This window comes from Myotis myotis, unplaced genomic scaffold (assembly GCF_014108235.1).
Source record: "Myotis myotis isolate mMyoMyo1 unplaced genomic scaffold, mMyoMyo1.p scaffold_m19_p_5, whole genome shotgun sequence".
Taxonomy (NCBI): Eukaryota; Metazoa; Chordata; class Mammalia; order Chiroptera; family Vespertilionidae; genus Myotis; species Myotis myotis.
Window position 1 is genome coordinate 107484557 of NW_023416357.1, and position 15201 is coordinate 107499757.

Consider the following 15201-nt stretch of genomic DNA (forward strand, 5'->3'; position numbering starts at 1 on the left):
AAAGTGTATCTAAAATGTCTTCATAAAAGTCCATCTAAGCAATGCTGGCTGTTTGCTTTTTTGTTCATTATTGGAAATTGAGGTTTCTGAGTTCAAAGTTCAAATTAAGTTGAAAGAAATTGCATGGTTTTGGTAATAGCATGTATAAGGTATGGAAATATATTTTGAAGGGAAAAGAAAGTGAACTGTTCTAAAGCTGGTTGTTGCTGAATGAATAAAAGGAGTTGGGAAAGTTGTAGAGAGGTTTGTGAATGTTACAGAAGGTTTGTAAAGAGAAATGTTAAAAGGAAGTTATAGAAATGACGGGCCAAATTGAAACTGAATTTAATACAGTAAATACTGTACATTGCTCTTAATTTGACTCTTTAATAAAAATGACGGTGATTTTAGGGGGAAATGTGTTTCAATAGACTCTAAATACAGTTATCAATATTAGCCTCTACTTCAATTAATTGTCTTCAAAGTTTTATTTTTCACCTATGAGTTGAACTGGATCCTGAATTTTTCTAGTGTTCTTAAATATTTGACTACAACCCTCCAAACCAATGTTTCATTTTTCTCCAATCCTTTGATTTGGAATTAGTGAGAACTGAATGTTTTTTTCCTCCCACTAGACCATTTTTCATAATTCTTTTTTTTAAAATATATTTTACTGATTTTTTACAGAGAGAAAGGGAGAGGGATAGAGAGTTAGAAACATCAATGAGAGAGAAACATCGATCAGCTGCCTCCTGCACACCCCTTACTGGGGATGTGCCCGCAACCAAGGTACATGCCCTTGACTAGAATCAAACCTGGGACCCTTGAGTCCGCAGGCCAATGCTCTACCCACTGAGCCAAACCGGTTAGGGCCATTTTTCATAATTCTTGTCTTTCTAGCTTTTGCCCAATAAAATTTTTTAATAATATTTTTTATTAATTTTTAGAGAGAGGGAAAGACAGAGAGAAATATTGCCCAGGCTGGGGAAGAGGCCATAACCAAGACATGTGCCCTTGATCAGAACCAAACCCGGGAACCTTCTGTCCATAGGCCCATGCTCTATCCACTGAGCCAAACCAGCTAGGGCTGCCCCAATATGATTTATAACAGGGATTGTCTCCACCAGGTTACAAGCCCTACTCATACTCAGGAAATACCATCTCTAGACACCTCCTTCCCCGCCCAGGCCTCATCGCCCCACTGACAGAGAGCAAGGATCTCTTGGCTCTGAGGTAAAACGTCACCCCCTTTCAGCAGGAAGCAGCTACAGAAGAGACCCTGTGCCCCCTTTTTCAGAAAGAATTCAGAGGCAAGGTCCTTGAGGGGAGATATTGTAGGCAGTCAGACAGACATGAGCACAGTAAGGAATACGGGCCAGGTACTAGAGGTCACCAGGGTGGAAAGCCCCAGGTGCCTAGCAACGGACAATGGACAATCGATTGTAGGGTTTGGACCTTGCCCTCAGAGTGACTCTACCTCCCCTGGCCTATCAATGGTCATGTGGCTTGGACCCCCCTCCCTAGAGATAACATCTAGGCCTCAGTTGTTATTTCAGCTCCAGGACCAGCCGTGTTGAATAATGACCCCCTGCCCTGGTGCCGGCCAGTCAATCAGTGGAGACCACAACCCTTAAAGGACACGCCTGGAAAGCTGCTGCATATTTTAGAAAGATCTTCCCCTGGGACCTCCCCTAAAATCTCCACCTTTAAAACCCTTAGGACGGAAGACCTGTGTGCTCTCCCTCCTGGGAGCACACCTGTGCCTTTCCCATTTGCTTTCCCTTTCCCCACCCCCCTCCTGCCCCGGGCACCTTACATTACCTTCCGCACTACCTTCCTCACTCCCAAACTCAACGCCCTTCCTTTACTTCTCTAAATTGTTTCCTAAGCCCATTTCATCTAGGAATTACTTCTTCCACCTTTGTGATTTTCCAAATAGCTGTTCTCTTACAAACATAAATGAGTAAATAAATGTATAGATTTTTCTGGAGACTCGAGGAGCTCTCAAAAGGGGCCAAGGGTGTGAACATTTTAATTCAAGATATTTACCATCAACAAAATTTGAGAAACAGTATAATGGGAAAAATAGACCAGTTATAAAAAAAGTTAGCCACTATCTATTGCCTCTCTCCTCTATTTCTCTTTATATAAAAATCTTCCCTACATTGCCTGGAAAAAAGAGCCACTCTGAGTTTTATACCCTCCCACTCCCCCCCCCCCCCCCCACCACCACCACCCTCCCTACACATACACACACACACACACACACACACACTTCTAATAGGCCCAGAGACTAAACAAACACCCTCAATCACAAAGTGTTCAGGTGACAATCCTGACCAAAACCACAAAATTCCCTCAGAAATCAAATACCCTCTTTGCTTCCTCCCCTCAACTATGACTCATCTGTCAGAATTACACTGCGATTGGAACACTAACATTGAAACGGGCTAGTACACCACCCCAGACAGTACCAGAGGCCCAACGGGGCACAGTCCTAACCTAGGACCTCAGACTCCCAAAGTCAGAAAATGCCAGGAGTCAGACACTCCCCCACACAGCCCTCCGCACAGCAGGGCAGTGTGTGCCCGCGTTCTGGAAGCTGCGCTGCACCTAAGATGGACTTTGTCCAGGAGCGCCGGAGACAAGGTGCTGAGAGCCGATTACTGGTGACGTGACCCAGGAAGCACGGGCGGGAGGGAGACAAGGTCAGTGGGGCCAGCCCAGGCTCGCACACGCAGGGCAGCGCTGGGGCAAAGGAGGCCCTGCCTGCTGGAGGTTTCTGAGGCTGAGGAGAGCGTGCCTGTAAGGTGTCCCTTCTGAGGGTAAGAAACAGTGTTAACCCCAATTTCTCTCTGCCATTGGCTGAGGCCTGCCCCAAGGGTCAGTAGCTCCCTGGCGCTTCAACCTGCTCTTCACACAGGCTGCGTGCATGCATAGCCAGCAAAGCCCCTGGGCAGCGACCCCCATGCTTGTGGGAAGAAGCCATTGAGGTTCCTCAAAAAATTAAAGCAGCCCTGGCTGGTTTGGCTCAGTGGATAGAGCGTTGGACTGCGGACTAAAGGGCCCGGATTCAATTCCAGTCAAGGGCATGTAACTCAGTTGCAGGCTCAACCCCTGGCTCTGGTTGGGGGCCCATGCCGGAGGCAAGCAATGGATGTCTCTCACATCGATGTTTCTCTTCTCTCTCTCTCTCTCTCTCTCTCTCTCTCTCTCTCTGTCCTCCTCCCTTTCACTTTCTCTAAACCTCAATGGAAAGATATCCTCGGGTGAGGATAAACATAAAATAAAATAGAACTACCATATGATCCAGCAGTCCTGCTCCTGGATAACTACCCAAAGGAAAGGAAATCAGGGTCTCAAAGACACTGCACCCCCATGTTCACTGCAGCCTTATTCACAACAGCTAGGACATGGCAACAACACAAATGTCCACCAACAGATGCACATGGCGCATACATACACTGGAATAGTATTGTCTTTAATGAGAAGGAAATCCTGCGCTAGCCTGTTTGGCTCAGTGGATAGAGCAACAGCCCGAGGACTGAAGGGCCCCAGGTTCAATTCCCATCAAGGGCATGTACCTCAGTTGCAGGCTCAATCCCCACCTGGTCAGGGCACATGTGGGAGGCAACCAATCGACGTGTCTCTCTCGCATTGATGTTTCTCTCTGTCTCTCCCTCTCCCTCCCACTTTCTCCAAAAATCAATGGAAAAGTATCCTCCGGTGAGGATTAACCACAAAAATAAGGAAATCCTACCCTTTGTGACAATATGGGGGGCCTGGCAGCATTATGCTAAGTGACATAAGACAGCCGCAGCGTTCTTTCGGACGGCTTCTGTTATATGAGGCCCCTAAAACAGTCAAAGGTATAGAAGCAGACCACAGAACGGTGGTTACCAGGGGAGGGGCCGGGGGACACAGGAAGCTGCTGTTCAGTGGCTGTAAAGTGACAGCGACACAGGCACGTTCCCGAGCTCCGCTGTACCACGTGGCGCCTGTGTTAACAATACGGTGCTGTGCACCAAACGTTTGTTAAGCAGGTAGGTCTCATGCTAAGTGTTCTTACCGCATAAATACAAGAAAAGACCACTAAAAAGCAAAGGGATACATTTGTGGAGATGACGGTTTATTACCTAGATTATGTCCAAACTCATCAAATTGTGTGCGTTATGTGGTGTTGCAGGCCGATGATAGCTCACTGAAGCTGGGTCGGAGCATGGGCACGCGCGGCAGGTGAGGCCTGGCTGTGTGCAGCCGCAGGCTCTGCTAGCCGCAAAGCCCTGCCTGTTGCCTTTGCCAAGGTCTGCAGTGTGTGCATCCTACCACAGCCACAGCCAATTCCAAGGTGCGGCGCGACATTGCTCGAGGCAGTTAGGGAGAGATGGCACAGCTGGCTCTCACGTGTTGATACAAGACAACTCTAGCACAGATCTGGGCAAGGGCATGGGCAGGGCACCCAGCACCTCCCATGGCTACAGCCGAAGTGCTTGTTACAGACCTAGGATCTTACCATTTTATGTGACTTTCCCACTCCCTTTGTGATGTGTCCATCGTTAAACACCTTACCTTCTAGAATGAAGCCAACACTCACACACATGAGTGAGAAACGGAGAATAACTGGGTCAGAGCACCATCTGAGCTCTCAGCTCCAGCTCTGCCTGAGGGCACCTCCTGACTTTTACATGAGCCCATCAAACCCCTTTTTAGCTGAAGTCCCTTTGATTTGGGATTCCAGTCACTTGCGTCCAAAACACTGTTGGCTGATTTATAGATCTGAGAGCAAATGAGTTGGACTTTAGTACACACCCAGCCAGCTTTGTTGCCTGGAGCCTAAATAGAGTTCAGTGTAGAAGAATCGTTTATTGGAGCCCATCCCTCTGGGGGCTGAGAATGAACGCCAAGCAGAACTGGTCTTTTCAAGCTGGCCAGACGCACAAAGAAGGTCACTTCAGGATCCGGATGCTCATCTTCTGCTCAATGTCCATCTTCTCCAGGGACTGGTGGAGATGGGTGGTAGTTGAACTCCAGCCCTCTGTTCTTCCAACTTCCTCTCCCATCCCCAAGGCCCCCTGGGAACCCCTCTCTTTCTGCCCTCCTCCTTCAGGCTTCATTTCCCATGTCCATCTGTCCTAGGAACTCCTCAGGCCCCAAGGGCATTCTGACCTTGCTGAACTCCATGAAGGACACAGCTCCATCCCCGTCTTCATCGGCCTCCTGCACCGTGCGGTCAGTGATGCTTTCCAACTGCTCTTCTGTCACCTGTACCCCAACCATTAGCCGGAGTACCTGGGAGGTGGAGGACGAGACGGCCATAAAGAGGAGGCACAGGGACTACTAGCACCCCCCCAACCTTGTCCATATCACCCCAAAAGTCATTAACAATTTCATAATCCACCCCTCATCCTTTGTTCACCCCATTCCAATCACTGCCCACACATCCACCAATAGTGTCCCCTACTGCTTCTCAATGTAAACCCTCACTATCCCTCATTCACCCAACAGTATGCCCAGGCCCATTACTCAACTGCAGTCTCAGAACCCAGCCTCCATCCCATCCTCCAACCATTCCCAATCCCCAGTTTTTCAATCTCAGCACCATTGACCTTTGGGGCCAGATAACTCCTTGCTGGGGGGGGGGGGGGGGGGGGCCCTATCCTTTGGTGTAATGTTTGGCAGCACTCCGGACTTCCACCCACAGACGCCAGTCCCACCACCCCCTCCCCAGTTGTGATAACCAAAATGTCTCTAGCTATTGGCGATGATGTCATTCAGGGGGCAAATATCACCCCCAGCTGAACCACTGATCTATTCCCAACCTCATACCCAACTGCTTCCCCATCTCTCAACTAACCCACACTCCAACCCCACAGTCCCATGGCCCAGGCCACACTGCAATCATCGGCATCCCCAAACCACCCTCCCTGCTCCCCACAGCCATTCCATTCAACCATCCCCCCTGCACACGCCACATCTCTGCTCCTGTGTCCTCCCGACCTGTAGCATCTCGTGCCTGGAGATCTTGCCATCTCGATCCAGGTCGTAGAGCTGAAATGCAACTGGGAAGGAAGTGGAGGGGAAGGAAGGTGGGTTCCCTTGGTTCTCGTCCAGAAGATCACGGAGGGGCGGGGAGGTCATAAGGGGCTCACAAAGGGAGTGGGGGTGCCTGGGGCCCTCGCTGGTGTGGTACATCTGGGGTCTCACTTGGGGGGACCCTACCAACTCACAGCGAAGTTTGTTCATTCTGCTGTTGGGGGGTTCGGGTTCCTTGGGGTCCCGGGTTCCTGTGTCATCATCTATAGGTCGGAAATGAGCCAGGACTCTGGCAAAGTCCACAAACTCCACTCGCAGGCTCCTGGGAGGGTGGGGGAGGGGCAGTGGTTGCCTTGACCCTCCTTCCGCCCCCATCCCTAATCTCCCAAACTGTTCTCCCCCACCCATTCTCCCCCACCTACTCACCCCCCAATCTCCCCCACCCACTCACCCCCAATCTCCCCCACCTTCTCCCACCCAATCTCCCACCCACTCACCCCCAATCTCCCCCACCCCTTTCTCCCCAACCAATCTCCCCACCCAATCTCCCCACCATTCTCCCCCACCCAATCTCCCCCACCCACTCACCCCCAATCTCCCCCACCCATTCTCCCCCACCTACTCACCCCAATCTCCCCACCCATCTCCCACCTTACTCACCCCCAATCTCCCCCACCTACTCACCCCCACTCTCCCCACCCAATCTCACCCACCCACTCACCCCAATCTCCCCCACTACCAACCATCTCCCCACCAATCTCCCCACCTACTCCCCCCAGTCTCCCCACCAATCTTCCCCCACCTACTCACCCCCATTCCCCACTACTTCACCCCCAATCTCCCCACCCAACCTCCCCCACTACTCACCCCCAATCTCCCCCCCATCTCCCCCACCTACTCACCCCCCAATCTCCCCCACCCAATCTCCCCCACCTACTCACCCCCAATCTCCCCCACCCAATCTCCCCCACCTACTCACCCCCCAATCTCCCCCACCCACTCACCCCAATCTCCCCTCACTATCCCCCCCCCAGCCCCGCCCCCAAGGCCACACAAGCTTTCCCTCCATCCCCCTCACCCATCAGGGAAGAAGCTGTCTATAATGCGATCCCCCAGGGGGTTCACGGCCAGCGCCCCGATCTGCTGCAGGTCCACTCGGCTGGAAAGGAAGTTCCAGGTGGGCAGGGAGGGAGGGAGGAGACGGAAGATTGGGGGGCCCAAGGGGCACGGGAGGTCACAGCCCGCCCCCCCCCCCCCCCTCACCTCAGGTAGCCCTTCTTGTTACTGTCCAGGGCCCGGAACCGGTGGTAGAGGCGGAGCAGGGTGGCCTGCGAGACTGAGGGCGGGAGGGCGGCGGGTGAGGCCGGGGGTTCTCCGCGCCCCGCGCGCCCCTAGGGACCCCCGGGGCCACGCCACCCTCGCACCCGGGCTCGGAACCCGGCTCCGCGACCGGCCCCCGCCCGCGCCCCGCAGCCCGCGCCCCGCTCACAGCCCGTCTCCCGCCGAATGCGGTCCGCGTCGGGGATCTGCGCCGCGCGCGAGCCGCCGGAGCCCATGCCGCCTGCCCGGACGCGACGCTCTGTCCCCCGCCCCGCGGCCGCCGGTGCCGGGCGAAGGCCACAGGCCTGGCGGGGATCCAAGCTCCGAACCCCGCGTCCCGCCTCCCACCGCGACCCGGCGAAGGGAAGGCACCGCCCTGAGCCGCGGCGGCTTCATTCCCAGGTGCGAGGTCGGCGCGGGCGAGGCCGGGTCCCGCCCGCCCCTCCCGGGCCCGCCCGCCCCTCCGGGTCCCGCCCGCCCCTCCGGGTCCTGCCGCCTGGGTCCGCCCGCCCCTCCCGGGCCCGCCCGCCCCTCCGGGTCCCGCCCGCCCCTCCGGGTCCTGCCGCCTGGGTCCGCCAGCCCCTCCCAGGCCCGCCCGCCTCTCCGGGTCCCGCCCGCCCCTCCGGGTCCTGCCGCCTGGGTCCGCCCGCCCCTCCGGATCCTGCCGCCTGGGTCCGCCCGCCTCTCCGGGTCCTGCCGCCTGGGTCCGCCAGCCCCTCCCAGGCCCGCCCGCCTCTCCGGGTCCCGCCCGCCCCTCCCGGGCCCGCCCGCCCCTCCGGGTCCTGCCTCCGGGCCCGCCCGCCCCTCCGGGTCCTGCCTCCTGGGCCCGCCCGCCCCTCCGGGTCCTGCCGCCTGGGCCCGCCCGCCCCGATCCGCGTTCCCACGCTCCGCCCCGCCGTCCGGCCGCCTCCCGCGGGCCCAGCCCTGCCCGCCCCGGCTCCCGGGTGCCCGCGAGAAAGGCTGGGGGCCCCGACCTTCTTCTGCGCACAGAACACAGGTCCCTCTGGAAGGGGGAGCGGCTCCCAGGCAGCAGGGCCGGAGGGAGGGTGTGGAGGGCGCCCAGAAAGGGGGGAGTGTCCCGAGGCGCAGGTGGGCGCTGGGTTCAGTGGAAAGCGCTGCATTTGGGCACTTGGACTGAAACGCAGCTGTGCGACTTGGTGCATCTCTTTTGTTCGGTCCACATACGTTGCTGTTGTTTCATTGAGTCAATGCTTTCCAATCAGGAGGCTGAACCAAACCAGATCCCAGCTTCTCCTGAGAGACCAGAAGCCTGACACCTCAGGCCCTCGCTGCTGCCTGGCGCCCCTGGGTGCAGCTGGGAGCGCTGTCCTGGTGCTGCAGTCCCCACCCAGCCCAGGCCACGCCCTCTGAGCTCCAGGGGGCTCTAGATGCCCCAGATGGGACTGACTCAGACCTCTGGCCAGCCTCAGAGATGATGGGAATCCACACACTCACTGTGATGTGTGAAAGAACGCGTGACAGCGACAGCACGGCTCTCGGGTTTCCAGCGCGCTGCTTGTGCCAGGCACTCTGCTCAGCGCTCGACTGCATTAGCTCACACACGCCACAGCACCTGCTGAACTTGTTTCCCTGCTTTTTGAAAATATATATCTTTATTGATTTCAGAGAGGAAGAGAGAGAGAGAGAAACATCAATGATGAAAGAGAATCATTGATGGGCTGCTTCCTGCACGCCCCCTACTGGGGATGGAGCCGGAAACCTGGGCATGTGCCCTTGACCCGAATGGAACCGGGACCCTTCAGTCCACAGGCCCAAGCTCAATCCACTGAGGCAAACCAGCGAGGGCTGTTGTCCTGCTGTCCTGTGGCGGAGGCTGCCCAAAGAGCCAGATGTGAACTATTGTAAAGCATCGGTGGGGAACCACATGGCCCCCACGGGGGCCAACATTTTTTATTCTTATGTATGGAGCACAGGTATACATACAGTCCATGACTAGATGGATAGTATGTCAGTCACGTTACAGCCTCTAAGGAGACGGGTAATTAAGGGGGGAAACTGTTCCTTACATGGGGGCAATAATGAAAAAAGAAAGGTTGAGAAACTTGGCTGTAAAGAACAAGCACCCCAGGTGTCCAGTGGGACTTTATCCTTCCCCGCCCTCCCCCCATCACAGTCACACATATACACATTCCCAGGGGCCGCTCATTACCGGGGTTCAAGTTCACACCCTCCCTGGAGGGAGAGAAGCTGGAGAAACAATTGAAGCTCCAGCCCCAGGCAGAGACTTGCATCAGAGAAGCCTTGAAAATATTGATCTAAGAAGTGCTTGCTTCTCTTGCTGGTACCCCAAGGATTAAGCAACTGGCAGAAGGAATGCTTGGTTCTCTCTCTCTCTCTCTCTCTCTCTCTCTCTCTCTCTCTCTCACACACACACACACACACACACACACACACACACACGCTGGAAGTGCAGTCAGGTTAGGTTCTGAACCAGGAGGGGGTATGGGTCCCTGGGACGTTGCAATAATCACCTCAGGCCAGCCAGCAGGGATGCTGATCTTGGAAAGAGCCCCTACAGCTATAATCTCTGAGTCAGCGCCACGTTAAGGAAACCAGGCCAGAGAGTAATTAACCGCTCCCATCCCCACGCCCACAGAAGACTTGCTGGGACCCACTCCTCTTCACACACCCCAGGAGGATTTACATCAGCTGCACGATATTCGTAGCCATATCTTTTCGTGGCATTGAAAGGGGAGATGTTTGGGGAGGATTCATCCACAGAACCAAATGGACTGGATTCAGGCTGAGGTTTGTTTTTTTGCTTTTTTTAAAATATATTTTATTGATTTTTTACAAAGAGGAAGGGAGAGAGATAGAGGGTTAGAAACATCGATGAGCGAGAAACATCGATCAGCTGCCTCCTGCACATCTCCTACTGGGGATGTGCCCGAAACCCAGGTACCTGCCCTTGACCAGAATCGAACCTGGGACCTTTCAGTCCGCAGGCCGACGCTCTATCCACTGAGCCAAACCGGTTTTGGCTGTTTTTTTGCTTTTAAACTGTATAAAATGTGCTAGCTGTTCTCAATGAAGGAATGCTAAGATTCGAATGGGGGGAAATGCAGATGCAAGAATAGTCAGGAAAATATAGAACTCTTACAACTCAACAACAAAAAAGACAAGTATCCCAATTATAAAAAATGTTTTCATTGCTTTGTTTTTTAAATATTGGTCCACCTGGAACTTATATAAATCTCAAACATTATAGATAGTTAAGCAAACAATGCAAATCTATCAAAAAGAACTTTAAAGCTTAAAGAGCTTTGAAAGTTCTTTAAAGTTCAACTTCTACACTTGATTTTAGCCAAAAGGCCGAGAAGCGATAAAAGTTCAACTTCTAGAAATACAGCAGAATAAACATTCTTCTTTACAAGACTTTGAAGAGTTTGACTGAATTTTGAAATTATCATAGTGTGGTAAAGTGGATTAAAGAGGCAGAAACCAAAGCCATGTGACCTTGTCTTCCAACATAAATAATGTCAGTTAGGAAAAATGTAAATTATTGAGTGCCTTCGGGTAGATAAATACTTTTACCCAGTTCTCATCTGGTATGTTATAAAGTGGCACATTCCAAATATTAGTATATGCAGAGAGCACGCCTTTCCTAACCATTATGTCCATAATAGAGGCCCGATGTACAAAGTTCGTCCACTCGGGGGAGGGGTCCCCTCAGCCTGGCCTGAGTCTGAGAGCCCTCAGGGGATCCAACTGATGGCTTAGGAAGTGGGCCTAAGCCCACAGTCAGACATCCTTAGGGCTGCTGGGGAGGCAGGAGAGGTTCCCACCACCACTGCTGTGCTCGCCAGCTTTGAGCCTGGCTTCTTGCTGAGCGGAGCTCCCCCTGTAGGAGTGTACTGGCCACCAGGGGCAGCTCCTGCATAGAGCATCTGCCCCCTGGTGGTCAGTGCGCATCATAGCAACCAGTCATTCCGCAATTTGGTTGATTTGCATATTAGCCTTTATTATATTCCCTTGACTATGAATATTAAAGTGTTTACTGCTCAATCAAGGTCTAGTGTGACTTTACAGTGAATCCTTTATTATCCTGTAAGGTCGTGGCATAACTGATATTATGTAGAATGGGTAGTTCTCGTTTCTTAACTAGTTGCTCTGCTCTGGCTCGCCCACATTGGTACAGTATCCACCGTCGCTCCTCGTCCTGCCAGGACCAGCCTCCCTCCACTTCCACATGCCTCCTGGGAAAGGAAGCAGAAAGGCTGTCCAGGGCTGTGTTACCCAGTTTCCATCACCCAGTCAAATAGGACCTGCGCACGGCAAGGCTTAGAAACCTTCCCTCAGGACATTCCCCGGGCATTGGAGAGCAACAGTGACCACTTCGTCAGCTGTTTCCGGAGGTTCTTGGGTGAATCAGGCCCCTCCTGCCCGGTCTGTCCAGCAGGTGGGGAAATGGGTAGAAGGCGGAGGAGTTCCATCTCTGCTGCTTCTCCATCAAGTGTGTGTGCCCCAGCCTCATCCCCCTCAGGTCTGTGACCATTGCCTGACCTCGTCCCCCTCGGGTCCTTGTCCATTGCCTGACTTCGGGGCTCAGGTCATCTGACTGAGCTTTTCCGGTTTTGCTCTCTCCTTCCCTGGTGAGGTTTCAGAACATTCTCGGGGTATCTGCTGGCCTTTTCACCCTGGGCCTCTTGTTTTATTTCCCACAAGCTTTCCCCTCTTCTCATTCTTCTTTTCTCCTTTCAGATAAACTTGGGAAGATTTACATGCGTTAGCCATGAAGTAGTCACAGAAATAATTAAAGAAAAGCAAGCAGTAAGAAAATCCAGCCACACAGCAAATTTCTCTTTAATTCCTAGATCCGGGTCCCGTGCTGGGGCTCCAGAAACGAGGGGACAGCAGGGAGGAGAAAATGCCCTCATCCCCATGGATGTCATGGCAGTGAAAGCCCCCAGTCCAGGTGGAAGGAGCCCACTTTGTAAAGGAGCACAAAAACTTGCATAGATATTTCTCCAAAGAAGACATACAAATGGCCGATAAGCACACACACACACACACAACGTGCGCGCAACATCATTAGTCAGCAGGGAAACCCAAATAAAACCACACTGAGATATCACTTCACACCCACTAGACTGGCTGGAAATTAAAACAAAACAAAACAAAACAAAACAAAAACAACCGAAAATAACCAGTCTTGGCCAGGACGTGGAGTCCTCGCGCATTGCCGGTAGAAATGTAAAATGGTGCGGTTGCTGTGGAGAACAGTCTGGAGAGTTCCCGGTGAGGTAGACAGAACTCCCATGTGAGCAATTCTACTCCTAAGTGTATGCCCAAAAGCATTAAAACAGGGGCTCAGGCAGAAACCTGGACATGAATATTCATAGCAGCATTACTTGCAAGAACTACCAGGTGGAAACAACCCAAATGCCCACTGATGAGTGGGTAAATGAATGTAATAGGTTTATATAATAGAACATTTTTTCAGCCATAAAAAGGGATGAAGTACTGACACATGGATGAACCAGGAAACCACTATACTAAGGAAAATAATCCAGCCCCAAAAGATCACATGTTTTATGCTTACTTTTATTATAAAATGGCAAGAATAAGCAATCTATAGAGACAGAGAGTAGACTCGTGGTTGCTTGGGACTAGGGGAGTCAGAGGGAAAGGGGGTTATAGCTCAAGGGCATGGCGTTTGTTTCTGAGGTGGTGAAATGTTCTAAAATGGACCGCAGTGGCCCTGACCAGTTTGGCTCAGTGGATAGAGCATCAGCCTGCAGACTGAAAGGTCCCAGGTTCGATTCCAGTCAAGGGCATGTACCTTGGTTGCGGGCACATCCCCAGTAGGAGGTGTGCAGGAGGCAGCTGATCAGTGTTTCTCTCTCATCCATGTTTCTAACTCTCTATCCCTCTTCCTTCCTTTCTGTAAAAAATCAATAAAATATATATTTTTTAAAAATGGACTGCGGTGATGGTTGCATGTTTCTGTCTACACACTAAATCTATTGATTTATGCGCTTTAAAGGGTGAATTATACTCTGTGAATTATGTCTCAATAAAGGTTTTTTTTTTTTTTTTTTTTTAAAAAGACAAGAATAGCCAGGAAAGCTCTGGAGGTTGAACTAGCTCTAACGGATTTTTAAATACATTATAAAGGTCCAATAAGAAATGTGGAAATAGTGCAGGAATATACACTGAGTGGCCAGATTATTATGACCACCTGATGTTTGTAGGCAAATTAGCTGTCCACTGCATCATATGGGATATGGATTCCGAAGGCCTGTTCGAACACCTTTGCTGTCTGCAGTTACCAAGATAAAAAGTCTCCAATTCGCATAGGAACACAAGGATTGGACAGTCGAGCATTGGAAGAAAGTCATGTGGTCCAATGAATCACGTTTCCAGTTGCATCATGCAGATGGCAGAGTGAGAATTTGGCGGAAAATCATGAAAGCATGCACCCCACATGCATGAGTACCACCCTTCAAGCTGGTGAGGGCAGTGTTATGGTTTGGGTCATGTTTTCCTGGCATGATTTGGGCCCTTTAATTCGTGTGGAACAACGTCTAAATAGCACAACATACCTAAGTATCGTTGCTGATCAGGTTCATCCTATCATGTTGATGACGTATCCCAGTGGAGATGGCTTCTTCCAACAAGACAATGTGCCATGCCACGGTGCTGGTATTGTGCAGGAGTGGTTTCAAGAACACGAGGGAGACTTTACCTTGCTTAGGTGGCCCCCACAATCACCAGATCTCAATCCAATGGAGCATTTGTGGGATGAAGTTAAAAGAGCCATCAGGCAGCTGGTTCCACAACCATCAACTCTCACAGAACTGTACAGTGCTATTCATCAGGCATGGTGTCAGATTCCTCGCATCACCTTTCAACATCTCGTGGAGTCAATGCCAAGAAGAAACACCACAGTATTGAAGGCAAAAGGTGGCCCAACGAAGTACTGATGGGGTGGTCATAATAATCTGGCCACTCAGTGTATAAAGACAGATAAGAAACACAAGAAAGTCAGAAATACTAGTAGACCCAATACATATGAGAATTTGGCGTGTGATAAAAATCACATTTCAAATCAGTAGGGAAATGTGGATTACTCAATAAAAAACACTTGGGACATCTGCCTTTTGGGGGGGAAATAAAGCTGCACCCCACTTTCTTATATCAAAATTAATTCCAGATAGAATACAGGTTTAAATGCTAAACAAAACCATCCAGTAGTAGAATAACTCTTAGATAGATTTTGTTCTCATCTTGAACTGGAGAAGGCCTCACAGGGTCTTGCAGAGTCTTTTGGGCTGCAGGTTTTATTTTATTTATTTTAAGACACAGATGTAGGGTTTTAAGCTGGCAATGAGATAAAGCAATTTCTGTTTTGACAGCATCACAAGAATCATTCTGGCCTCTGTGTGTAGATTTAACTAGGCAAGATGGCAGCCAAGGGGCCACAACAGCTCAGGCGAGAGGTGAGGGTGGTCAGGGTGTGGCAGTGAAGGTGGTGAGAAGGGGTCAAACTTGGGTCCCATTTTGAAAGGAGAGTCCACAAGATTTGCTGATGTATTGGATGGAAGAAGTGAGAGGAAGAGAGAGGCATCAAAGATAACTCCAAGGTTTTAGGACTAAGCAACCGGAAGGTGCCATTAGCTGAGATAGTGAAACAAGAAAGGAGGACCTTTCAAAGGGAGAAAAATGTAAAGCCCTTGTACCGTTCATTATGCATCCTAATACAAAGATCACATGGTCAATCAGACGTGGGAGTGCGGATGTCAGGAGAGAAGTTCGGACAAGGGTTATATGTTTTCTATGCTGTATTTTTACTTCCATCCATCTCAAAGCATTTTCTAATTTTCTCTGTGATTTCTTGGACCCGTT

At 51.4% G+C, this 15201-nt stretch overlaps 1 protein-coding gene and 1 pseudogene across 1 annotated transcript; both read right to left on the bottom strand.

The window, feature by feature from the left end:
• Positions 1 to 4817: 4817 nt before the first annotated feature.
• On the bottom strand, positions 4818 to 7766 carry CHP2 (calcineurin like EF-hand protein 2). The gene is made up of 7 exons (XM_036310519.1): positions 7502 to 7766; positions 7276 to 7348; positions 7091 to 7171; positions 6207 to 6334; positions 5977 to 6038; positions 5146 to 5268; positions 4818 to 4979 (listed from the first exon to the last, which is right to left on the bottom strand). The coding sequence occupies exons 1-7, from the start codon at positions 7566 to 7568 to the stop codon at positions 4926 to 4928; spliced, it is 588 nt and encodes a 195-aa protein (XP_036166412.1). The 5' UTR covers positions 7569 to 7766; the 3' UTR covers positions 4818 to 4925.
• Positions 7767 to 11454: 3688 nt separating this feature from the next.
• LOC118656587 lies at positions 11455 to 12245 on the bottom strand (annotated as a pseudogene).
• Positions 12246 to 15201: the final 2956 nt, after the last annotated feature.